The following is a 23,990-nucleotide window of genomic DNA, read 5'->3' as shown; positions in this document are numbered from 1 at the left end:
CCGCCCCATGACTATCATTTTCTGTCTACAGCCTGCTATAAGCATTTTCTCCCAGCGCGTAGCAAATGCTGTGCAGCACCACAGGGTGTGACACCTACATGGAAATATAAAGTAAGGCTTAGTGAGAGAAAGGTATACAGAGGCACGGGCTCGAGTGACAAGCTTGCGAGGCTCCCCTCCTCCTGGGGGGGCTGCGGGTGCCCCCCAAAGCTGGGAAACCCACGGGCATTTCCTTAGTCCTCTTCCCCAGTCTTGGTCCTGTGCTTCGTTTGTCCTTCCCGACGCGGCCGCTCTGCTGGCATCGGCAGGAGGAGGTGACCGCCGGGGACACCCCTACAGCCCGCTGCCCAGGCACAGCAGTCCCGCCTTCCCCAGCCCCCGGGGACCACCGGAGGCCATGGGGACCCCGCAGCACCGGAGGTAGCTCCCCACCGCCGCCGACGCTGTGGACCCCACCGTCGTGTTTTGCGGGTAGGAGCTGAGGATGGGCCCGGGCAGGGTGACCACGACAGTGGGGGGCTGGATGACGGTGGTGGAGTCCCCGCAGCGGCGGAAGCAGGGCTGGTTGCAGCTGGTGGCCAGCGGCCGGGGACTGCAGGAGGAGGGCAGGCACAGGTCGTAGCAGGACATCGCTCGGCGAGGACGTACACCTGAAAGCCAGAGCCAGGGCGTAAATGCAAGGCAGAGGCTGGTCCATCCCTGCTGAGCCCTCATTCAGTGGCTCCCATAATAAGAGGTGTGGGAGAGCTAGCTAGAGGGTGAGTTTGGATGGTTTAGAAACCCCGAAGGAAGGCTTTCCAAATGGGCAGGAGACAGCTTCCCCCTTCCCATAACCCGCTGAGGAGAAAGCGAGGAATTTGGTTTGAGCTGCATGTCCGGGGAGGGCACCAGATGCTGAGAGCACCAAGAGCAGACCCACTCCTGCATGCTGCCTGCCTTAGAGCTGACGGCAAGCCTTCAGCAAGCAAAATGCTCTCTGCCACACATCTAGTTGTAGCAAAACCCACTTAAATCAATACAACATGAGTAAGGTGGACTTCATGTGAGCTGAGCTATCCCATCCCAAAATATAAGGGACCCCTGATGCCCTTCCGTAAACAGGGACATATCAAGCCCTGCAACCTGGGCATGTGCTATTCTTTTTTTTTTTTTCCTTCAGCAAGGAAACCATGCAGGATGCACCTGGCTATGTGGTTATGGACCCCGCAAGCCCTGCATCCCACAACCCCCTGCACTCCTCATTTTGGAGCAGAAATAAACCATTCCCCGACATCCTCCGCAGGCGGGAGGGAGGCAGGTAACAAACCTTGAACTCTTGTGGAGGACCGGGCGCAAGGCATCGACGAAAGCAACAGCTCAGTGGAGAGAAGAGACGGAGCCTGTCTCGACTTACCCGGGCGGCAGAGGCAGCGGCGGCGGCTGGGAGCGGGTGGCAGGGACGGGTGCCTTGTGGGGTTTTATAGGGTGCCCTGGCCCCCGGGGGAGCAGGCGCATACCTTCTGCCTGAAACTCCCCAACAACCGGCAGTTTTCTCCTGGAAAGCTCACCCGGCTGATTAAATAGTTCCCTCTTTCATCTGTCATGTTTTGCTTCCATTTAATACTGAGTAAGATTGAAATGATTTGGGCTACAGGCATTAATTACCTTGCTTCCTAAGGCCAAAGTACTTTTTAGGTCTTATGCCATGAGGCAGGAAAGCGTTTCAGCAGAATTTAGGGCAGGCGCATTGCTCCCCACCTTCCTCTGAGCACAACAATTCAGGTCCCCAGTGCACCTGAGGTGAGCTCGGGGGTTTAGCATCTGTAGATGTACCCTGCGACAGCGGTCTCATCCACGGCAGGAGGATCAGGGGGGCTGCAGGGGTGAGGGCGCTGGGGGACCACGCACAGCTGGGAGAAAAATTCTGGAGGGGCATTTCTCCTGCCCCGGTGCTAAAGACACAGACACGGGGACTTGAGCTAGCCCAGCACAACCAAATTGTTACGCTTTTGGATCCACTTAGAGGATTTTGGCTTTTTTTTTTTTTTTTTTTTTTTGTTATTGTTCCTCACGCCCAGGGTATGAATTCTGCTTGGAAGGCACATCAAATTTTAAAAAGAAAATAATCATGGGCTCTGGAGTCCACCCTTGAAGGTGACGCACACCAAAACATACTAATTTTGCACAGTGAGCTGATTTCTGAGGCCAAGAGCCTTTCCATCCTGCTCTTTGGGTATGCTAACAGCGGTGAGCCAGAAGTTCACAGCTATGCTTCCTTGTGATGGAGTGACATCGTCAAGACATTTTTAATTACAGGCTGTGGCATGACACCAGATTGCTCTGCTGAAAGCCTGTTAGCTGCTAAACAGCCAGGGAGTTGCAAAAGTCCCGACCTGCACTTAAACGTGAATCACCTGCACGTTGGGGAGAGGGAATCGCTGACGTGGTGTCAAGCAGGGGAATGAGCCATCAGGCTCCAGGGACAAGGAAAGTTTGAAGAAGGCTTTTCATTTCACCCCAGCAGAGCCCAGATGAAGGCACAAACATCATCTGCCCTGGAATAAACCGTGGTAGTACCGGGGCATATGTGCTATGCATGTGTGGAGCTGGGAGTTGCCAGCATCACTGTTAAAGACATGCCTTGTAGGGTTTTGGGGGTCATTTTAGTTCCTAGGGTGACTTGGCCATGAAGAGCCACAGTTGATAGCACTGAATTGTCCCTTCCTGCCCTGCCTGCCAGAGCAAAAAAGCCTTTCAGAACTGCTGGGGTCAAGCCCAGCTATTTTTAACGTCATTCTGGAAGGGAAAAGAGGCAATCAGCTTTTCCAAGGTGCAGCGGAGGACACGTGCTGCAGCCAGAAGCAACCTTCCAGCCTGCTGGAGTAAGGCAGGAGGCTGTGGGTTCATCACAACCTCCTAAAGGCCAATTTGGTGAGCAGGAAAAGATGAGGCTTGATTTTAAGCTTTACCTTTCTGCTTTTTGCACCACTTTTGAATAACAACATGATGCCACATGATGCACCTTGGACCCACAGCCTAAGAATGAAACCCTTCTTCTGCCAGTCAGGCTTTCCTCCCCTTCACTAACCATCTTCCATCCTTTTTCTTGTGTACCTCTGTGCACTCCCGTGATCCCAGGAAAACAGCCCGTCCTGGGGGGACTCCCTTCCAGGCTTCCCGACGCAGGCTGGGATCTCCTGATTTGCAGCCTCACTATGTGTTTCAGTTTTGCAACCCAGTTTAAGTACCTGAGGTTGTGCTCGCACCGGACCATCATGTCCCAGAAGAATATCCACGCATGCAGCAATGCTTGAAATAAAAGCACGGGGGCAATTAGAGAGGGCATGTTGCTGAATGGGAGAGGATCTGTGCACTGAAACAAGGCCTTTACCTGGAGAAGGGGACAGGGGAAACAAAAGGCACGTGTCAGGAAGTTAAAATAATCACATTTGTTTAATGAATCAAATTAAATCAAAGGAAAACCATAGGGGAAAGACCTCTTCCTGAAAATGGAGCTATGTGGGAGAAGACAAGGGCTGGTTTTTCCAACTAATATCCATTCCAGGGAATGAGCACTTTCTACTTAAGAAATGGCTTTCTCTGGAGGAACCACAAAACTGAGAAAATTTCACCAAATCAAAGACATCAGACCCATTTTCTTAAGTTCTGCACATCCTGGATGTGTGGCCATCTCGGCCCTGGTTCTTCCTGCAGATAAGCGCATGAGCAAAACCATGGCCCTGGACGAACACTCACTGTGTTTGCCTTTGCATCACCAGCCCCAGCAGCACTCTCCAACTCCAATTTCACTGCTCTGCGTTTTGATTTCCAACAACCCAAGGGCTAGATGTCTCTGAGACCAGCTGGACAGTGGAAGCTTGCCCCTGCCCCAAAATTTCTCCTGAAAGCCAAATGCAAAGGCACATTTTGAAGCAGCAACAGACCCACTGCACCCCATCTCCAAGGAACACCTGCATCCAGCGCTCTTGCCCAGGACTTGCCCCGGGGCTGCAGCCGACCTGCTGGCAGCTCGACGTGCGGGGTCCGCTCCCAGGCGGCTGATGGGCAAGCAGGACATCCCGGTGCCAGGAGTCAGCATCCTGACGCAGACAGACTCCCCCTGGGCAGCTGCCCCTTCACCGCAGCCATGAAGCGTCCTTGGCTGCCATGTCCTTGCTGGAGCAGACTCAGGGTGCTTCAGGGGAGCAGCCTAGGGAGCGGAGCCCGACCTGTGCCGCTGGGGAGAGCTGGGCTCCTGCTGCTGTGTGCCTCCCCGGGGCTGCAGATGATCCAGTTTCATGCCACCACATGTCCCCTATAATTGTCGGGTCCCCGGGTGGGCTGATGCTCCCCGGCGTCACCGAGGCTGGCACGTCCCCCCCAGGATGCCTCGTCACTGCATGCCAGGGCAGGGGCAGGCGTGTGCCAGGGCAGAGGCAGCCCAGCAGGGTTGTGTGGTGTCCCAAGGGAGTCAGCTTGTCTCCTCTCCCAGCTGCCTCTGCCCTGCAAGCCCCCAGGTCCCATCCTGCTGGAGCAGCCCCCATGCCATGCACCACCACCCGAGGAGGAGCCTGCACCCATCGCCCCTTCCCATTTCACCGTCTCCAGCTGCAAGTTGGTGTTTCACCAGGGCTGTAACACCCATGCACCAAAATCTATGCTTTCTCCCCAGGAAATCTCCTGCATCGCTCTTGCAGCGTGCCTGGCTCTCTGAGCATGGACATCCCCCTTCCCCAGGGCAGCAGAGCTGGCCAAGCCCCACAGCATCCCACGGCAGTGGGATGGGGATGGCATTTTCCTGCAGCCTGATCACCATTATCTGGCTCGGGAGAGGCTGTCAGAGGGAAGCAGCTCCTAGCAGGTCCCCGGGGGTATCTCCCCAAGTCACGGGAAGGAAACGTGGCCCCAGGGAAGGTCGAAAAGCCAGCGCAGTGTTTGTGGCGTGGGCAGCTATGTCTGAGCATCCTCGCCTTGCCTCCAAGCCACTGCGTTGCTTGGCCACATCCTCATCCATGGAATGAAGGGGTGGGAGCATGGAACGCACCTGCAAGGCTGGTGCAACACATTTCCCCAGCTGAGTTGAAGCAGAGACATGCTCTGAGGAATGAAAGCTTCCCTCTCCGCAAAACCGCCGGGATTTCAGCAGTTAGAAACCTCCCAGCAGGCCAGTCTTTTTACCTCTTTCCCCTTCATCTTGCAGCACAGCTCACCCTCTCCTTTGCCCAGGAACCTCTGCTGCAAGCACTGCTGCAGACACAGGAGGGAGCTGCCAACAAGCAGCAGCGATGCCATCCTCAAAAAAAAGCACCTCTAGGACGTGGCGGTGTCTCAGCAAGGCTCAGCTTTGTCCAGGGTTGGCTTTTGGCTCCTGTTGGCGTGATAGGGATGCCCAGGGCTTGTGTATGAGATGCAGAAGGGAAAGCAGCAGCGCCCAGGCTCAGGATGTGCCCACATCGCTGCCCGGCCGGCACGGCCAGCCTGTCGCTGACCTTCCCTGCCCACAGTTTGGGGCTTGGCCTCCTGGAGAAGATGTATTTGGCTGGCAGGAGGATGGACAGCAGGTGAGCTCGGGGAACAGAGGGGGACAGTACCCTGCCCCTGCACGTGGGTGTGGGGGCCAGCACGTTGCACTGAAGGGCAACGCAGGTCCCTGAGCAACTGGGAGGAGGTTTGGCAAATGGGAGTAGCAATCCAGGGGCAGACGTGTATTTAACATCAACGAGCAAAACGGAGAAAGCAAGAGGAAGCTGGCCACGCCGCGGGCTGCACTAAAAGCCTCCCTACGGGTGGGGGTCCCGGGAGGCCCGACGAGGGTGGGATTCGAACCCACGCGTGCAGAGCACAATGGATTAGCAGTCCATCGCCTTCACCACTCGGCCACCTCGTCCTCTGTTCCCAGCACTTTTTTAGAGGATTTTTTTTCTCCTGTTCGACCAAAGGCTACAAAGCTGTGGCTGGTTCTCCCCCGGGGAGCCGGGCTGGGCAGGCAGAGCCCCGGCCGCCCCTCTGCCTGGCCGTGGCAGCCAGCTGCCCGCCTGCTTGTGGCAGGGCAGCAAGCAGGTCCTGGCAATCCATTTCCCCCTCCCATGTCCCCTTCTCTCCCATGTCCCCTTCTGTCCCTGTGTTCAGAGGATGGCAAAGGGCAAGGTGGCATATTTTTTGCTGTAAAAATGTGTGCCCCAGGCTTTGTGACTTGTTGCAGGTCTCCATCACCCCCACGCCACCACTCACCCACCCCCAACCTGTGTCCAGAGGGTTTTCCTGCACAATTCACTACCAGTTGTGTAAATTAATGGGAAAGATGGGGGTGGTGGTAGTGGTAGGGGTGCCCAGCCAGCATTGGACATACCTCTTTATTTCCCAAATTCCCTGGGGATGGGAGATAGCTTGGGTCATCTCTCCACTGTGAGCTCCCCAGGGAGAGGGGAGCAGAAGGAAATACCTTCCCCCCCAGACTGGGGTCACCTGGGACAGAGGGGTGGGGGGGCTCCACTGCTTGGGGTAGGACAGAGACCCCCAGCTTGGGGCAGGGAGGAAAAACAGCCCCCAGGCCCAGGCACCACTGGGAGTCGAACCCAGGATCTCCTGTTTACTAGACAGGCGCTTTAACCAGCTGAGCCATGGCGCCCACCTGCCCCACTGCTGTGGGGTGCCCCCCAACACACCTGACCCTCTGCCCACCCCCCCCCACCCCCTCCCTGTGCCCCACATCACTGCCCCAAACCCTTCTCTCTCTGCCACTGGGAGCATCCCCAGTGCTGACCTGGGACCCGGCACAGGGCGCCCAACACCTCCCCTCCCTGCACCAGCTGGGTTTTGGGGTCCCACCCGTGCGGGGACTTGCTGCCTTCCTCCCCTTTCCCCCACAGAGTGCTGTCAGCTGCCCCCGGACCCTGCACTGCCCCGAGGCGACCGCTGCCATCTCCCCTCTCCCTCTGGCATCCTGGGTATCCCCAGGGCATCGCCCACCTGCCCGGCTCACCCAGGAGAGCCCAAGGCCGACCGAAACAGTCTCAGTGCAGCCTCTGAGTGCTCAGGCACCCCAAAAATCGCCAGGTTTTTGAGAGGCACATGAGGCACACCGAGGGGGAGAGTGGCCGGAGCAGCTCCCCAGTGCAGCAGGTGCTGGAGACCGCTGGTCCTCACCCAGCTCCGTTTACCTCCCACCAGTCTGGCCCGACCCCGGCACTGGGAAGGGGACCAACCCCTGCTCGGCCATTGCCACCTGGCAGACAGGCTGAAACACCGAGGATGAAACACAGCCCTGCAGCACCCTCCTACGAACCAGTTGCCAAAGGGGACCCTCCACTGGGGATGTCCCCGACTCCCAGCACCGGCAGCTCCTGTGTGCCAGGAACTCTGTGCTCTCCCTTGTGCTTCTACTGGCGGTGCAGGCAGGGCTGGGGCAGGGTCCCTGTGGGGCCAGGAGCTGGGCTGGGTCCCAGCTGTGCACCCCAGCTCCTCGGTCTGGGGGAACGATTCTCCTTAGGGTGCGAGAGGTCCCGGGTTCAACTCCCGGACGAGCCCTCCTTTTGGGCACCCACCGCCCTGCTCCTGCCCGGATGCTCCCCACACACACCCCAAAATTCCCGCCGAGAGAGACCCCGATCCCTGTGGGGAAGGGACACAAGGTGCCTCCACACCCCGCACTGTCTGGGCAGGGGAGGGAAAGGGCCACGGGCATTCACCGCACTTTGCAGATACCCAGGAAGCAGCCCCAGCCCATCGGTGCCCACAGGCAGCCCCAGAGCTTTTCTGGGGGCTTTGGGGGTCTGTCAGCCCCGCAGCGGGCAGGGAGGGGGCCTGGGCAGGAGGCAAAAGCTGGAGATGCTGGGGGTTGAACCCAGGGCCTCTTACATGCAAAGCAAGCGCTCTCCCGCTGAGCTACATCCCCTCTGCGTGGGCAGGGGTGGGGGCCTGGGCAAGTCCCCTCACCCGCAGCGCTGCCCCACTGCCCACCCCTCGCCCTGCTCTGCCCAGGGCCCCAACCCCGGGAACAGACTCTCGGGGCTCTCGCTGCCGCAGCACCCACTCTGTGCTGCGCTGCCCAGTGCTGCCTCTCCCTGCCCTTCCCAACCCCGTCCTCCATTGGCTCCATCGGCCTCCATTGGCCTCCATCGGCCTCCTGCCCTCATCCCCAGCAGCACCTCGCTGCCCGCTCCTGGGGGCCATCCTGCCCACGGGGACGTGCCAGCCAGGACGGGACACCGACCCCTCTGTGCCGGGCACCGCTGCCCTCGCCGTGTCCCGCTGATGCCATGGTCCCACATGCCACCGGGGAAGGTGTGTGCCCAAAAGGAGGGCTCGTCCGGGAGTTGAATCCCGCACCTCTCACAGGTCGCTGCCCCCTCCCTCCCCTCCGCTCTCCGGCCATCGGCTCCCCCAGCGCCCTGGGGACGGGGCACACGTCGATGCCTGGGAGCCCACTCAGCATCCCGGGAAATGCCACTTCCCCACCTCCTCTGGGACTGCAAAGCCTGGAAAGGCTTGGGGGGCTGTGCCCCTCCTGCCCCAGGGCCATCACAGCCCCATCCTGGGGCCTTGCGGGGCTCCCTGTGCCCCCCTCTCTCCCCTTGTGCTGGCCCCACAAAATCTGTCCCGGTGCCCCCCGGGCACCCCCTTTCCTGGGAAGTGGCCGGTGCATCCACGCACACATGCTCAGCCCCGCTCGGCTCCCCAGGGGCTGGCACAGGGTCATTCCCCAAAAAGTGTCCCTGGGGTGCCTTTGCAGTGCTGCCCCCCACAGCACCCCAGTGCCCGCACAGGGTGGGGGTGCCCGGGCAGCTGCGCACCCCGGCTCGTTGGTCTAGGGGTATGATTCTCGCTTAGGGTGCGAGAGGTCCCGGGTTCAACTCCCGGACGAGCCCTCCTTTTGGGCACCCACCGCCGGCACAGCACCCGCGGGCTCGGGGCACCCACGGGGCGACACTGCCCGGCACAGGGGGGACAGGCGGCCTCCCCACCTCGGACGCGGCCCCTCAGCTGCCACGGTGCCGCCAGTGCCGGGAGCGAGCGAGGTGCTGCCCGCTGCCCCATGGGCAGAGACACGGCTCAGCCGTGGCCGGGACTCGTCCCCTCCTGGCTGGGGAAGGGGCTGTCGGGGCAGCGGGGGACGGCAGAGCGGGGCCCTCAGCCACCACCACGGCCCCGGGGCCAGCTCTGCCCGGGGGCTGCGTCCAGAGAAACATGTCCCAGCTCTGCCCCACAGCCGTCCTCCCTGTGCCGGCCGGCCCGGGGGCAGCCGAGGGACACCCAGTGCCTGCAGAGCCCGAACCCAGGGCCAGCGGCTGCGGCAGGCGGGGAAGGGAGCAGCGCCAGGGATTTTCCGGGAGGGAAGAGGAAGGTCAGAGGGAACATCAGCTTTGGGGGGTGCCCCATGGAGGAAGAAGGGCGGGGGTGATGGTGCACAGCAGCGGCCATTTCCGCACCGCTGCAAGGGCCAGGGAGGAGGTTTTGAGGAGAAAAACCCCGGAGACGCTGGGAATTGGGGATGCTGGGCACGAAGAGGCTGCAGTCACCTCCAGCTGCTGGCTCCACGCACAGGGATGTCAAGAGGGACCTGCCTACTCCCAGAGCGTGCCCAGGGTCACGCAGAGCCTCAGCTGCCCCCCCAAAGCCCCAAAAGTGCCTGGGTGACAGGGGTGGGGGGGCAATGGGGTGCAGCACCCCGGCTCGTTGGTCTAGGGGTATGATTCTCGCTTTGGGTGCGAGAGGTCCCGGGTTCAACTCCCGGACGAGCCCTCCTTTTGGGCACCCACCGCCCTCGGCTGGTGTGCGGGGCCCCCGGCCGGTGGTGGGAGCAGGGCCAGGGAGGTGGGAGGGCACCGGTGCCTGGTGTCGCAGGGATGGTCAGAGTGTTTGGGGTGGGCACAGCCCACGGCCAGGATGGATCGCAGCAATGGGAATGGTGGAGTGCGACCCCTGACTGTTTTGAGGCCCTGGGCAGAGCAGGGCGAGGGGTGGGCAGTGGGGCAGCGCTGCGGGTGAGGGGACTTGTCCAGGCCCCCACCCCTGCCCACGCAGAGGGGATGTAGCTCAGCGGGAGAGCGCTTGCTTTGCATGTAAGAGGCCCTGGGTTCAACCCCCAGCATCTCCAGCTTTTGCCTCCTGCCCAGGCCCCCTCCCTGCCCGCTGCGGGGCTGACAGACCCCCAAAGCCCCCAGAAAAGCTCTGGGGCTGCCTGTGGGCACCGATGGGCTGGGGCTGCTTCCCGGCATCTGCAAAGTGCGGTGAATGCCCGTGGCCCTTTCCCTCCCCTGCCCAGACAGTGCGGGGTGTGGAGGCACCTTGTGTCCCTTCCCCACAGGGATCGGGGCCTCTCTCGGCGGGAATTTTGGGATGTGTGTGGGGAGCATCCGGGCAGGAGCAGGGCGGTGGGTGCCCAAAAGGAGGGCTCGTCCGGGAGTTGAACCCGGGACCTCTCGCACCCTAAGCGAGAATCATACCCCTAGACCAACGAGCCGGGGTGTGCAGTTGCCCGGGCACCCCCACCCTGTGCCGGGCACTGGGGTGCTGGGGGGGGCAGCGCTGCAAAGGGACCCCGGGGACCCCAGGGACACTTTTTGGGGAACGACGCTGTGCCAGCCCCTGGGGAGCCGAGCGGGGCTGAGCGTGTGTGTGGGGATGCACCGGCCACTTCCCAGGAAAGGGGGTGCCCGGGGCGGGGGGGGGGGGCAGGTGTCCCCCCGGGTGCCCAGGGCTGGGGCTGTGATGGCCGAGGGGTGAAGGCGTTGGACTCGAAATCCAATAGGGTTTCCCTGCGCAGGTTCGAATCCTGCTCACAGCGAGAGCTTTTACCTGCCAGCCCTGTGCCCACGATGGGGGCCTGGGGTGCCCATGCTGGGGGTCCTGGGGTGCTCACGCTGAGGGTCCTGGGGTGACCTCGCTGGAGGTGCTGGGGGCCCTTGGGCAGCTGGGGAGGGAGCGTGCAGGGAACCCGGGCAGCGCCAGCCCTGCACCTCCTCCCTGGTGAGCAGCTCCTGCCCCAGGGACCCTGCTCCCTGGCTGCGTCCCCCGCAATGCCCCAGGGCCTCGGGGCTGTGATGGCCCCGCAGCAGGAGGGGCACAGCCCCCCCCGGGGTTCCCCAGGATTTGCAGACCCAGGAGAGGTGAGGAAGCAGCCGTCAAGGGCCGCGGTGTTTGGGAGCTGAGGACCATTGTGCCGAGATGCCGAGGGGCTCCCTGCCATCGCCCCGTGCCACGTCCTGGGGAAGCTGGGGGACCCGATGGCTGAGAGCAGAGGGCAGCGCCCCGGGGCAGCCCCCACCTGCGCTGGGCACCATTTGGGCTGTGCAGTGCCGGGGCCGTGGGGCTGTGGAGCCGTGGGGCCAGGATCTGGGCTGGGTCCCAGCTGTGCACCCCAGCTCCTCGGTCTGGGGGAAGGATTCTCCTTAGTGTGCGAGAGGTCCCAGGTTCAGCTCCCGGACGAGCCCTCCTTTTGGGCACCCACCGCCCTGCTCCCGCCCGGCTGCTCCCCCAGCACTGACGTTCACCCCAAGAGAGACCCCCAGCCCTGTGGGAAGGAAAACAAAGTGCCCCCGTGTCCTGCAGCACCCGGGCAGGGGAGGGAAAGGGCCGCTGGCAATTCCAGGTGGGCTGCGGGTGCCAGGAAGCACCCCAGACCTTTTCGGGGGGGGGGGGGGTTGGGGGTCTGTCAGCCCCGCAGCGGGCAGGGAGGGAGCCTGGGCAGGAGGCAAAAGCTGGAGATGCTGGGGGTTGAACCCAGGGCCTCTTACATGCAAAGCAAGCGCTCTCCCGCTGAGCTACATCCCCTCTGCGTGGGCAGGGGTGGGGGCCTGGGCAAGTCCCCTCACCCGCAGCGCTGCCCCACTGCCCACCCCTCGCCCTGCTCTGCCCAGGGCCCCAACCCCAGGAACAGACTCTCGGGGCTCTCGCTGCCGCAGCACCCACTCTGTGCTGCGCTGCCCAGTGCTGCCTCTCCCTGCCCTTCCCAACCCCGTCCTCCATCGGCTCCATCGGCCTCCATTGGCCTCCATCGGCCTCCTGCCCTCACCCCCGGCAGCACCTCGCTGCCCGCTCCTGGGGGCCATCCTGCCCACGGGGACGTGCCAGCCAGGACGGGACACCGACCCCTCTGTGCCGGGCACCGCTGCCCTCGCCGTGTCCCGCTGATGCCATGGTCCCACGTGCCGCCGGGGAAGGTGTGTGCCCAAAAGGAGGGCTCGTCCGGGAGTTGAATCCCGCACCTCTCACAGGTCGCTGCCCCCTCCCTCCCCTCCGCTCTCCGGCCATCGGCTCCCCCAGCGCCCTGGGGACGGGGCACACGTCGATGCCTGGGAGCCCACTCAGCATCCCGGGAAATGCCACTTCCCCACCTCCTCTGGGACTGCAAAGCCTGGAAAGGCTTGGGGGGCTGTGCCCCTCCTGCCCCAGGGCCATCACAGCCCCATCCTGGGGCCTTGCGGGGCTCCCTGTGCCCCCCTCTCTCCCCTTGTGCTGGCCCCACAAAATCTGTCCCGGTGCCCCCCGGGCACCCCCTTTCCTGGGAAGTGGCCGGTGCATCCACGCACACATGCTCAGCCCCGCTCGGCTCCCCAGGGGCTGGCACAGGGTCATTCCCCAAAAAGTGTCCCTGGGGTGCCTTTGCAGTGCTGCCCCCCACAGCACCCCAGTGTCCGCACAGGGTGGGGGTGCCCGGGCAGCTGCGCACCCCGGCTCGTTGGTCTAGGGGTATGATTCTCGCTTAGGGTGCGAGAGGTCCCGGGTTCAACTCCCGGACGAGCCCTCCTTTTGGGCACCCACCGCCGGCACAGCACCCGCGGGCTCGGGGCACCCACGGGGCGACACTGCCCGGCACAGGGGGGACAGGCGGCCTCCCCACCTCGGACGCGGCCCCTCAGCTGCCACGGTGCCGCCAGTGCCGGGAGCGAGCGAGGTGCTGCCCGCTGCCCCATGGGCAGAGACACGGCTCAGCCGTGGCCGGGACTCGTCCCCTCCTGGCTGGGGAAGGGGCTGTCGGGGCAGCGGGGGACGGCAGAGCGGGGCCCTCAGCCACCACCACGGCCCCGGGGCCAGCTCTGCCCGGGGGCTGCGTCCAGAGAAACATGTCCCAGCTCTGCCCCACAGCCGTCCTCCCTGTGCCGGCCGGCCCGGGGGCAGCCGAGGGACACCCAGTGCCTGCAGAGCCCGAACCCAGGGCCAGCGGCTGCGGCAGGCGGGGAAGGGAGCAGCGCCAGGGATTTTCCGGGAGGGAAGAGGAAGGTCAGAGGGAACATCAGCTTTGGGGGGTGCCCCATGGAGGAAGAAGGGCGGGGGTGATGGTGCACAGCAGCGGCCATTTCCGCACCGCTGCAAGGGCCAGGGAGGAGGTTTTGAGGAGAAAAACCCCGGAGACGCTGGGAATTGGGGATGCTGGGCACGAAGAGGCTGCAGTCACCTCCAGCTGCTGGCTCCACGCACAGGGATGTCAAGAGGGACCTGCCTACTCCCAGAGCGTGCCCAGGGTCACGCAGAGCCTCAGCTGCCCCCCCAAAGCCCCAAAAGTGCCTGGGTGACAGGGGTGGGGGGGCAATGGGGTGCAGCACCCCGGCTCGTTGGTCTAGGGGTATGATTCTCGCTTTGGGTGCGAGAGGTCCCGGGTTCAACTCCCGGACGAGCCCTCCTTTTGGGCACCCACCGCCCTCGGCTGGTGTGCGGGGCCCCCGGCCGGTGGTGGGAGCAGGGCCAGGGAGGTGGGAGGGCACCGGTGCCTGGTGTCGCAGGGATGGTCAGAGTGTTTGGGGTGGGCACAGCCCACGGCCAGGATGGATCGCAGCAATGGGAATGGTGGAGTGCGACCCCTGACTGTTTTGAGGCCCTGGGCAGAGCAGGGCGAGGGGTGGGCAGTGGGGCAGCGCTGCGGGTGAGGGGACTTGTCCAGGCCCCCACCCCTGCCCACGCAGAGGGGATGTAGCTCAGCGGGAGAGCGCTTGCTTTGCATGTAAGAGGCCCTGGGTTCAACCCCCAGCATCTCCAGCTTTTGCCTCCTGCCCAGGCCCCCTCCCTGCCCGCTGCGGGGCTGACAGACCCCCAAAGCCCCCAGAAAAGCTCTGGGGCTGCCTGTGGGCACCGATGGGCTGGGGCTGCTTCCCGGCATCTGCAAAGTGCGGTGAATGCCCGTGGCCCTTTCCCTCCCCTGCCCAGACAGTGCGGGGTGTGGAGGCACCTTGTGTCCCTTCCCCACAGGGATCGGGGCCTCTCTCGGCGGGAATTTTGGGATGTGTGTGGGGAGCATCCGGGCAGGAGCAGGGCGGTGGGTGCCCAAAAGGAGGGCTCGTCCGGGAGTTGAACCCGGGACCTCTCGCACCCTAAGCGAGAATCATACCCCTAGACCAACGAGCCGGGGTGTGCAGTTGCCCGGGCACCCCCACCCTGTGCCGGGCACTGGGGTGCTGGGGGGGGCAGCGCTGCAAAGGGACCCCGGGGACCCCAGGGACACTTTTTGGGGAACGACGCTGTGCCAGCCCCTGGGGAGCCGAGCGGGGCTGAGCGTGTGTGTGGGGATGCACCGGCCACTTCCCAGGAAAGGGGGTGCCCGGGGCGGGGGGGGGGGCAGGTGTCCCCCCGGGTGCCCAGGGCTGGGGCTGTGATGGCCGAGGGGTGAAGGCGTTGGACTCGAAATCCAATAGGGTTTCCCTGCGCAGGTTCGAATCCTGCTCACAGCGAGAGCTTTTACCTGCCAGCCCTGTGCCCACGATGGGGGCCTGGGGTGCCCATGCTGGGGGTCCTGGGGTGGCTCACGCTGAGGGTCCTGGGGTGACCTCGCTGGAGGTGCTGGGGGCCCTTGGGCAGCTGGGGAAGGAGCGTGCAGGGAACCCGGGCAGCGCCAGCCCTGCACCTCCTCCCTGGTGAGCAGCTCCTGCCCCAGGGACCCTGCTCCCTGGCTGCGTCCCCCGCAATGCCCCAGGGCCTCGGGGCTGTGATGGCCCCGCAGCAGGAGGGGCACAGCCCCCCCCGGGGTTCCCCAGGATTTGCAGACCCAGGAGAGGTGAGGAAGCAGCCGTCAAGGGCCGCGGTGTTTGGGAGCTGAGGACCATTGTGCCGAGATGCCGAGGGGCTCCCTGCCATCGCCCCGTGCCACGTCCTGGGGAAGCTGGGGGACCCGATGGCTGAGAGCAGAGGGCAGCGCCCCGGGGCAGCCCCCACCTGCGCTGGGCACCATTTGGGCTGTGCAGTGCCGGGGCCGTGGGGCTGTGGAGCCGTGGGGCCAGGATCTGGGCTGGGTCCCAGCTGTGCACCCCAGCTCCTCGGTCTGGGGGAAGGATTCTCCTTAGTGTGCGAGAGGTCCCGGGTTCAGCTCCTGGACGAGCCCTCCTTTTGGGCACCCACCGCCCTGCTCCCGCCCGGCTGCTCCCCCAGCACTGACGTTCACCCCAAGAGAGACCCCCAGCCCTGTGGGAAGGAAAACAAAGTGCCCCCGTGCCCTGCAGCACCCGGGCAGGGGAGGGAAAGGGCCGCTGGCAATTCCAGGTGGGCTGCGGGTGCCAGGAAGCACCCCAGACCTTTTCGGGGGGGGGGGGGTTGGGGGTCTGTCAGCCCCGCAGCGGGCAGGGAGGGAGCCTGGGCAGGAGGCAAAAGCTGGAGATGCTGGGGGTTGAACCCAGGGCCTCTCACATGCAAAGCAAGCGCTCTCCCGCTGAGCTACATCCCCTCTGCGTGGGCAGGGGTGGGGGCCTGGGCAAGTCCCCTCACCCGCAGCGCTGCCCCACTGCCCACCCCTCGCCCTGCTCTGCCCAGGGCCTCAAAACAGTCAGGGGTCGCACTCCACCATTCCCATTGCTGCGATCCATCCTGGCCGTGGGCTGTGCCCACCCCAAACACTCTGACCATCCCTGCGACACCAGGCACCGGTGCCCTCCCACCTCCCTGGCCCTGCTCCCACCACCGGCCGGGGGCCCCGCACACCAGCCGAGGGCGGTGGGTGCCCAAAAGGAGGGCTCGTCCGGGAGTTGAACCCGGGACCTCTCGCACCCAAAGCGAGAATCATACCCCTAGACCAACGAGCCGGGGTGCTGCACCCCATTGCCCCCCCACCCCTGTCACCCAGGCACTTTTGGGGCTTTGGGGGGGCAGCTGAGGCTCTGCGTGACCCTGGGCACACTCTGGGAGCAGGCAGGTCCCTCTTGACATCCCTGTGCGTGGAGCCAGCAGCTGGAGGTGACTGCAGCCTCTTCGTGCCCAGCATCCCCAATTCCCAGCGTCTCCGGGGTTTTTCTCCTCAAAACCTCCTCCCTGGCCCTTGCAGCGGTGCGGAAATGGCCGCTGCTGTGCACCATCACCCCCGCCCTTCTTCCTCCATGGGGCACCCCCCAAAGCTGATGTTCCCTCTGACCTTCCTCTTCCCTCCCGGAAAATCCCTGGCGCTGCTCCCTTCCCCGCCTGCCGCAGCCGCTGGCCCTGGGTTCGGGCTCTGCAGGCACTGGGTGTCCCTCGGCTGCCCCCGGGCCGGCCGGCACAGGGAGGACGGCTGTGGGGCAGAGCTGGGACATGTTTCTCTGGACGCAGCCCCCGGGCAGAGCTGGCCCCGGGGCCGTGGTGGTGGCTGAGGGCCCCGCTCTGCCGTCCCCCGCTGCCCCGACAGCCCCTTCCCCAGCCAGGAGGGGACGAGCCCCGGCCACGGCTGAGCCGTGTCTCTGCCCATGGGGCAGCGGGCAGCACCTCGCTCGCTCCCGGCACTGGCGGCACCGTGGCAGCTGAGGGGCCGCGTCCGAGGTGGGGAGGCCGCCTGTCCCCCCTGTGCCGGGCAGTGTCGCCCCGTGGGTGCCCCGAGCCCGCGGGTGCTGTGCCGGCGGTGGGTGCCCAAAAGGAGGGCTCGTCCGGGAGTTGAACCCGGGACCTCTCGCACCCTAAGCGAGAATCATACCCCTAGACCAACGAGCCGGGGTGCGCAGCTGCCCGGGCACCCCCACCCTGTGCGGGCACTGGGGTGCTGGGGGGGGCAGCGCTGCAAAGGGACCCCGGGGACCCCAGGGACACTTTTTGGGGAACGACCCTGTGCCAGCCCCTGGGGAGCCGAGCGGGGCTGAGCGTGTGTGTGGGGATGCACCGGCCACTTCCCAGGAAAGGGGGTGCCCGGGGCGGGGGGGGGGGCAGGTGTCCCCCCGGGTGCCCAGGGCTGGGGCTGTGATGGCCGAGGGGTGAAGGCGTTGGACTCGAAATCCAATAGGGTTTCCCTGCGCAGGTTCGAATCCTGCTCACAGCGAGAGCTTTTACCTGCCAGCCCTGTGCCCACGATGGGGGCCTGGGGTGCCCATGCTGGGGGTCCTGGGGAGCACCAGTCCCCCACCATCGCTGGAGGTGCCAGTGGTCCTGTTGCTGCAACCTGGGCAGGAGCAGTCTGTCCCGCCAGTAGCCACAGCATGGTGCTGGGCACAGAAGATGCCTTTCTTCATGTGGCATCACTTTCTCCTAGCAATTAATTTGCACTTGTGGGTAATTAGTGTTGTAGGCTGGCCCTGTGAGCATGCAGTGCCCTTGTGCCCGGAGCTGCTCGGTACACAGAAGGGCCAGTACCATGTTGTTTATCCAAGACCCTTTCTGTCTCCTGGCCGCAGATCGATGCAGTTAATGAGAAACCCTGGCTCAGGGAAGAGACAACGGGTTGGGTGCTGGGAGGATTTTGCTCCGCAGTGGGACAGGAAAGGGCAGGAAAACCCAGAGGGCGCAAGGAGCCGAGCACAGTGCTGCGGGGTGCCGGCAGACCCTGGGACCATGGCCAAGCTAGTGGAGTGTGTCCCCAACTTCTCGGAGGGGATTAACAAGGAGGTAAGGGAGGGTGAGGAGGGGTTGATGGGTGGGCGATGTGGGGTGCAGGTGGCTGGGCTGCTTTGGCGGAGGGGCCTTGCAGGCAGCACCCGCTGCCAGGTTTAGCCCTGCCTCCTTTGAAGCATTGCGCAGCTTTCCCTACCCGGCTAATGCCAAAAATCCCCAAAGGCAGCCCCTGCTCCCTTTTGGCACCTCAGTGAGAAGTGGGGCTCAGAACCCCCCCCTCCCCACTGCCTGCAGGTTGTTGTAGCACCAGAGATTGGGGTGGTCTGGCTTACCCCCTCAGAGAAATATCACTTGCAGTTGTTGTGCTGAAATACGCCATCCAGGTCAATGGGATCTGTGCTGGGCATCAGCCCTAGGCTGAACTTTGTCCGGGCTGGGGGTGGGGGAGTTCAACAAACCCAAAATTGCAATAAAACCACTGCTTCCCCCCAGGGAACAGGCTTTACAGAGCCAGATCTGTTTTGAAGCTAGTAGGGGACAGTATCCTCAGGAACATAAATTTGTGATGGTGCTCTCTGACGTGCAGCAGCAGTCGGGCATCTCTCCCCCACCACGGCGGGTTGGGGGCTCGCTGGGAGCCATAGGTGTCCCCAACCCCCTGGGTAGGAGTCGGATGCTCGTGCCTTTGGATCCTGCATCCTCTGCAAGATCTGCAAAGCTGCAGAAATACTCAGGGCTGTATCCCCACTGATCTTGGGGTCATCCCCAACCCCAGTGAGCTGAGAAAAGGCATTCCCCACCTTGCAAAGCTGTGGCTGTGGCAGGGCTCTGGCTGGCTCAGCCGCCTTGCCCCCCTCTGCTGCGTGGCAGGTGATCGATGCGCTGGGGCAGGCCATCTCCCGGACGCCGGGCTGCGTGCTGCTGGACGTAGACGCCGGCGCCTCCACCAACCGCACCGTCTACACCTTCGTGGGGTCCCCCGAGGCCGTCATCGAAGGGGCACTGAGCGCGGCCCGCGTGGCTGGGCAGCTCATTGACATGAGCCGACACACGGGTGAGCTTGGGGGCAGCGCAGGAGCTGATCTGGCACGGAGCATCCCTTGGCTGCAGTCCGTGGTCGGCTCTGGGTGCATCTTGCATGGCTGGAGCTTAAAAATCAGCTGCTGGTGGCCAAGCACGGCATGTTACTGCACCTGCAGCAAGCAGTGCTGCTGGGATGGATGGTGGTGGGACCATGCAAAGCTCTTGTTCATCCTCCCGATCCAGAGGGGCTGAATCCCTCTTGTCCCTGGGCTGGAGTAGACATTTCTGCAGCAAACTCAACTTTCCTTGTGGTGGCAGTGCCCAGTCTGCAAAAAAGGCTGAGAAAGGGCCGTCCTCCCTCCTTGTGTGCTTGCTCTTTCCAGCTCCCACCCTTATATGTGCCTCACCACCAGGTGAACACCCTCGCATGGGGGCCCTGGACGTCTGCCCCTTCGTGCCGGTGATGAATGTGAGCATGGAGGAGTGCATCACCTGCGCCAATGTCTTCGGGCAGCGCTTGGCAGCGGAGCTGGGGGTCCCTGGTGAGTGGAGGCCAGGAACCTCTGCCCGTCCCAGCCCACCCCGCGTGCTTCCAGCTGTGGAGAAACTGCACACCTTTTGCAAAAGCTTAACCAAATGAGGTTTGCTCCCAAATGGTAAAAAATGGACTCTGCTAGATGACCTGCCGCTAGCCCCTGCCAGGCAGTGCTCACCCCGTGCTCTGTCTTGCAGTTTACCTGTACGGAGAGGCGGCACAGGAGGAGAGCAGGAAAGCCCTGCCTGCCATCCGTGCCGGGGAGTACGAGGCGCTCCCCGAGAAGGTGAGCCCAGCAGCAATTGGCTGGCAGGCATGGGCTGGGCAGAGTCGCACCTCCCCGGCTTTGGGGAGGGTGCCGGGGGCTCACATAGTCCCTTCACTCCAAGAGGAGCTGATGAAATGCTTTGGGTGCTGCTGAACATGGAGGTGGTTGTGGCAGATGCCAGCTGGGGAGGGAGATGCCGTCTTCGGGAGGGTGGCTTGTGCTGCTTGGCGGTGCCAGCCCACGTGCTCTCCTCCCTCCTCCCCAGCTTGCAAAACCAGAGTGGGCTCCCGATTTTGGGCCCCCAACCTTTGTTCCCCACTGGGGGGCCACCGTGACGGGTGCCCGGACCTTCCTTATCGCTTACAACATCAACCTGATGTGCACCAAGGAGCTGGCTCACCGCATCGCCCTCAACATCCGCGAGCAGGGCCGCGGTGCCGACCAGGTACCCCCATGCCGGCGGCGTGCCGGGCACAGGCCTGCTTGCCCCCACACCTCCCAGGCTGTGACTTGACCGCAGCGGGTCTTGGCAGCCCGGGCGCTTGAAGAAGGTGCAGGGCATTGGCTGGTATTTGGAGGAAGAGAATATAGCCCAAGTTTCGACAAATCTGCTGGACTTTGAGACCACGCCGCTCCACACCGTCTACGAGGAGGTCTGCCGAGACGCACAGGTAAGTGGTGTGGGGCGGCCCGCCACGCTTGTTTCAATGGAGGCTTTGCAGAGGATGTGTCCCTCCAAGTTTTTCTCCCCATCCCCAGGTCAGGATCTGCTTTATCTCACGCTCAGCTCGGCCAAGCTAGGCAGAGTGCTGAACAGCATGAAAATCCCCAAAGCTCAGCAACTTGCTACTAGCCCCCAGCTCCTCCATTGAAGGCTTTTCCATGAGGTCCCCAGGTCCTGGGAAGGGATGAGGACCACCAGGCTGGGGTGGTAGCAGTGGCAGGGCAGGTGGCTCTGGGGACAGTTACACTTCTAATGCCCTTCACAGGCACTGAACCTGCCCGTGGTGGGGTCCCAGCTGGTGGGGCTTGTCCCCAAGAAGGCCATGCTGGACACGGCCGAGTTTTATATCAAGAAGGAAAAACTCTTCATCCTGGAGGAGGAACAGAAGATCAGGCTGGTAACGTGGCTCCTCCTGGTACCAAGACAAGGGTGGGATTATGGGAGAGACACATGCACACACCATCCCCCCCAGCCTCCCAAAGTGGCACTGAACAAAGATTTGGGTCCATGGCAGCCTCCAGGCATGACACTTATCTCCAGGGATGGTGCCTGGCAAGCTGTGAGGGCACAGCGACGGGGACAAGTTGCATTATTGCTGAGGATGCCGAGATGCTCAGCGAACAGGGACCCCATCCCGTGAGGACAGAGGGTGGGCAGCAGCTGCCCAGCACGGCGGCCAGGAGGGGAAGGAGACCTCCCCAGAGCTCAAGGACAGTGCATGGCATTAGGGGAAACTGCCCCAGCACCGGCGTAAGCTGGCAATGAGGAGACGGGCTCTGCTGCAGGAGGGAGGGACTTTTCCACCCTATGGGGAACGTGCTAGATAAGAGCAAGCTAATTATTTATCGGTGCAGTTTCCAGTCGTTTGTAGGCAGCCGCACGCTGCCCCCATGTCTGGGACAGGATGGTGACGCCAGCTGTCCTCTCCCTGGGTGGTGTCCTGAGCAACTCTGTTCTAGGGCTGGGTCACCCATGGTTAATTAACAGCAGGGAATGAGGATGCAACGGGACTTATCGTGACGGGGCTGATGCGGCGGTGCTGCTCCTTGCAGGTGGTCAGCCGGCTGGGCCTGGACTCCCTGTCTGCGTTTCACCCCCGGGAGCGCATCATTGAGTAGGGACCCCCATCCTGCTTCTCGTCATGGTGCCCACCCCTGCCTGGACAGGGGGATCCCGCTGCCTGTATCTTGCACTCAGCTTGTTTTGGGAGTGGTGCCTGCACCCAGCTCCTCTTCACACCCAGAGGACATCTCTGCCAGGGGTTGTGCAGGGTGGTCCCTGCTCCCAAATGCTGATGGTGGTGAATGTGGGGTGGGTGGGCTCCAGGTCACCCGGGCAGGCAGCAGGAGCAGGTTTCGTGGCCAGACTTGAGCAAGTATGCGTTAAAACCACCATCCTATCTTCCACCCCATCCCCACCCCAAATTTCACTGCCTCTGGCTCACACGCTGCCCTCCAAGGAGAGATGCTGTGCTGCGGCACCCGGTGTAAAATGCATGTGTGTGGGGGGAGAGGAAGGGAAATCCACCTGTGCCAAGGTGCAATCAGGACGCACACTTTAAGTCCTCATCCCCCCCCCCCTGCAGATGTGGCTGCAGGCATGCTTCTGTCCCACCAAATGCCGTTTGCACAAGCCCACCCTGTCTAATGCAGAGCAACCCCCCAGCATCACAGGACGTGCTCCCCAGCTGCCCGTCTGTCCCCAAGGGGCTGCTTGTCCTCTCCCCAACCCTCCCGCTGGGGTTTTTGGGCTATCCCCCTTCTCAGCCACCTGCAGAGCCAAGGGGTGGATGAAAACCTGTTGGAGAGGGCAGTGGTGGGTCCGGGTGGTGGTGGGTGTCCCTGAACCTGGGGGGCTCTGACCCACAGGGCCGCTGTGCCGCAGGTACCTGGTGCAGGCAGGAGAGGTGGATGGGGGGCTGGTGGCCAAGCCACTGGGCACCTTCGTGCGAGCAGTCGGTGGCAGGTCGGCAGCACCAGGAGGAGGCTCCGTGTCCGCAGCTGCGGCTGCCATGGTACGTGCCCCACATCGGGATGGCGTCCCTGCCCAGGGGGTCCTCTGGATGTGCCGAACCTCTGAGGGGAGCCGGCACGGCAGTAGCGGCGGGCGCTGTGTCCTGCTGGAGGATTTACCCCCGTGCCCTCGCAGGGAGCGGCGCTGGGCTGCATGGTGGGGCTGATGAGCTACGGGAAGCGGCAGTTTGAGGAGCTGGACCCCATCATGAGGAAGCTGATCCCCCCCTTCCACCAAGCCATGGACGAGCTGGTGGCAATGGTGGACGCCGACTCCCGTGCCTTCAGCAGCTACATGGTGAGGTCCCACCGGTATCAGACGTCCTGTGGGGAAGCGGGGGGGGCGGGCGGTTTCCAGCTGGGACAGGGGCCGGCATCGCTGCGTCCTGGTGTCCTAGGAGCAGGGTTGTGACCTTGGCCCAAGCCAGGGCCAGGGGAAGGGACATCATCACCTAAAGGAGGTTTGCAAGAGCATGGGAGCTCCCAGGTCTGCCCTGGATGCTGATGCAAGGCGTGCGGGGTCTTGGAGCAAATGGCAGCAAATCTGCTTTTCTTTGCCTGCAGGAAGCTATGAAGCTGCCAAAAAGCACCCCTGAGGAGCGGGAGAGGTGAGCTGGGCTCATGGGGATTTGCCGAGTGGCCACCATGAGCACCCGGCACTCACCCGGGGCTGTCCCCCCTCCCAGACGTGCGGCTGCCATGCAGCAGGGGCTGAAGACAGCCGTGAGGGTGCCCTGTGCCCTGGCAGAGAAGGTGAGTGGGCTCTGGCCTGCTCTGAAGGACCTGGCATGCCACTGCAACCTGGCCTGCAAATCTGACATCCAGGTATGGCCCCGGGCTCACGCGCTGGCCCGGCTCGGGCTTTGGAGGAGCCAGGCTCACTGCATTCCCTGCGAGGTGTCCCATCGTGTCCTGATGCATCTCTCCAGCCGCACTCCCCAAACAGGCCAGCGGTTTCCATATGCTCACGTTTTGGCAGCTTGCAGCCCTTGTAGAGAGCTGACCCCCACCAGCCCTCGCCTGACTTTTCCCTCCTGTGTGGCAAGGCCATGAATGGTTCCCGCTGCCGCAGCCTGAAAACACCGTGTTGGAAAGCATTGGGTGCCGCTGGGTGACGGGGGGTGGGAGTCCTGCAGCGTGAGGATCTGCCCCGCTGCCGGACCGTGTGGTGGTGGTTGGGTTCAGCAGGAGAGCTTCTCGCAAGCCTCTTTTCCTAGGTGGGAGCCAAAATGCTGGAAACGGCTGTGTTTGGAGCTTACTTCAATGTCATGATCAACCTCAAAGACATAACGGATGAGAAGTTTAAGCTTGCGGTAAGCAGGGTCCGTGTGTGTGCCCTGGCCCTGGTGGCAGGCATGAGGTGGGACAGAGATGCAGATAAAACCCCTGGGACCCCTCATGTCTGGGCACACCACCCCTTTGCCACCAGCGGGATGCACGGGGTGGATGGTGGACAGCTCTTCTGTCCTGTTGAGTGGCAAACAATGCTCCTTCTCCCTCTCCACGCAGATGTCGCAGAAGGTCTCCAGGCTGCTGGAGGAGGCGAAGCAAGGCTCGGCGCTCGTGCTGGCGCTGCTGGAGAAGCGGGTGGCCTGAGAGGAGCTTGGGGATGGGTGCGGGGGCTCTGCAGCAGCAAATACAGCTGGGAAACACACTCGTCCCTGCCTGGGCTCCTTCGGTATCCACCTCAGAAGAGCTGCTCTGCTCAGGCAGATCCCAGCATCATGTTCTCTGCTGGCC

The 23,990-nt window shown here is 63.2% G+C and overlaps 1 protein-coding gene and 17 non-coding genes across 18 annotated transcripts; 10 read left to right on the top strand and 8 right to left on the bottom strand.

Moving 5' to 3' along the window:
* Positions 1–5,784: 5,784 nt before the first annotated feature.
* On the bottom strand, positions 5,785–5,866 carry TRNAS-GCU (transfer RNA serine (anticodon GCU)). The gene has a single exon. It is a non-coding gene; the product is annotated as a tRNA-Ser (tRNA).
* Positions 5,867–6,533: 667 nt separating this feature from the next.
* TRNAT-AGU (transfer RNA threonine (anticodon AGU)) lies at positions 6,534–6,607 on the bottom strand. Its single transcript has one exon. It is a non-coding gene; the product is annotated as a tRNA-Thr (tRNA).
* A 1,194-nt stretch (positions 6,608–7,801) lies between these two features.
* On the bottom strand, positions 7,802–7,873 carry TRNAA-UGC (transfer RNA alanine (anticodon UGC)). The gene has a single exon. It is a non-coding gene; the product is annotated as a tRNA-Ala (tRNA).
* A 901-nt stretch (positions 7,874–8,774) lies between these two features.
* On the top strand, positions 8,775–8,846 carry TRNAP-AGG (transfer RNA proline (anticodon AGG)). The gene has a single exon. It is a non-coding gene; the product is annotated as a tRNA-Pro (tRNA).
* An 802-nt stretch (positions 8,847–9,648) lies between these two features.
* TRNAP-UGG (transfer RNA proline (anticodon UGG)) lies at positions 9,649–9,720 on the top strand. Its single transcript has one exon. It is a non-coding gene; the product is annotated as a tRNA-Pro (tRNA).
* A 283-nt stretch (positions 9,721–10,003) lies between these two features.
* Positions 10,004–10,075, top strand: TRNAA-UGC (transfer RNA alanine (anticodon UGC)). Its single transcript has one exon. It is a non-coding gene; the product is annotated as a tRNA-Ala (tRNA).
* Positions 10,076–10,369: 294 nt separating this feature from the next.
* On the bottom strand, positions 10,370–10,441 carry TRNAP-AGG (transfer RNA proline (anticodon AGG)). The gene has a single exon. It is a non-coding gene; the product is annotated as a tRNA-Pro (tRNA).
* A 242-nt stretch (positions 10,442–10,683) lies between these two features.
* On the top strand, positions 10,684–10,765 carry TRNAS-CGA (transfer RNA serine (anticodon CGA)). Its single transcript has one exon. It is a non-coding gene; the product is annotated as a tRNA-Ser (tRNA).
* A 914-nt stretch (positions 10,766–11,679) lies between these two features.
* On the bottom strand, positions 11,680–11,751 carry TRNAA-UGC (transfer RNA alanine (anticodon UGC)). The gene has a single exon. It is a non-coding gene; the product is annotated as a tRNA-Ala (tRNA).
* A 901-nt stretch (positions 11,752–12,652) lies between these two features.
* Positions 12,653–12,724, top strand: TRNAP-AGG (transfer RNA proline (anticodon AGG)). Its single transcript has one exon. It is a non-coding gene; the product is annotated as a tRNA-Pro (tRNA).
* Positions 12,725–13,526: 802 nt separating this feature from the next.
* TRNAP-UGG (transfer RNA proline (anticodon UGG)) lies at positions 13,527–13,598 on the top strand. The gene has a single exon. It is a non-coding gene; the product is annotated as a tRNA-Pro (tRNA).
* A 283-nt stretch (positions 13,599–13,881) lies between these two features.
* TRNAA-UGC (transfer RNA alanine (anticodon UGC)) lies at positions 13,882–13,953 on the top strand. Its single transcript has one exon. It is a non-coding gene; the product is annotated as a tRNA-Ala (tRNA).
* A 294-nt stretch (positions 13,954–14,247) lies between these two features.
* TRNAP-AGG (transfer RNA proline (anticodon AGG)) lies at positions 14,248–14,319 on the bottom strand. The gene has a single exon. It is a non-coding gene; the product is annotated as a tRNA-Pro (tRNA).
* Positions 14,320–14,560: 241 nt separating this feature from the next.
* TRNAS-CGA (transfer RNA serine (anticodon CGA)) lies at positions 14,561–14,642 on the top strand. Its single transcript has one exon. It is a non-coding gene; the product is annotated as a tRNA-Ser (tRNA).
* A 1,269-nt stretch (positions 14,643–15,911) lies between these two features.
* TRNAP-UGG (transfer RNA proline (anticodon UGG)) lies at positions 15,912–15,983 on the bottom strand. The gene has a single exon. It is a non-coding gene; the product is annotated as a tRNA-Pro (tRNA).
* Positions 15,984–16,785: 802 nt separating this feature from the next.
* On the bottom strand, positions 16,786–16,857 carry TRNAP-AGG (transfer RNA proline (anticodon AGG)). Its single transcript has one exon. It is a non-coding gene; the product is annotated as a tRNA-Pro (tRNA).
* Positions 16,858–17,097: 240 nt separating this feature from the next.
* On the top strand, positions 17,098–17,179 carry TRNAS-CGA (transfer RNA serine (anticodon CGA)). The gene has a single exon. It is a non-coding gene; the product is annotated as a tRNA-Ser (tRNA).
* Positions 17,180–17,568: 389 nt separating this feature from the next.
* On the top strand, positions 17,569–23,904 carry FTCD (formimidoyltransferase cyclodeaminase). The gene is made up of 14 exons (XM_054830728.1): positions 17,569–17,742; positions 18,559–18,742; positions 19,125–19,253; positions 19,444–19,532; positions 19,780–19,959; positions 20,048–20,185; positions 20,504–20,635; positions 21,291–21,352; positions 22,123–22,252; positions 22,387–22,548; positions 22,815–22,858; positions 22,937–23,075; positions 23,468–23,563; positions 23,760–23,904. The coding sequence occupies exons 1-14, from the start codon at positions 17,689–17,691 to the stop codon at positions 23,844–23,846; spliced, it is 1,626 nt and encodes a 541-aa protein (XP_054686703.1). The 5' UTR covers positions 17,569–17,688; the 3' UTR covers positions 23,847–23,904.
* The last annotated feature ends 86 nt before the right edge of the window (positions 23,905–23,990 follow it).

The sequence above is a fragment of the Grus americana genome, chromosome 6 (assembly GCF_028858705.1).
Source record: "Grus americana isolate bGruAme1 chromosome 6, bGruAme1.mat, whole genome shotgun sequence".
Classification (NCBI taxonomy): Eukaryota; Metazoa; Chordata; class Aves; order Gruiformes; family Gruidae; genus Grus; species Grus americana.
This window is presented reverse-complemented; position numbering and strand designations above follow the sequence as displayed.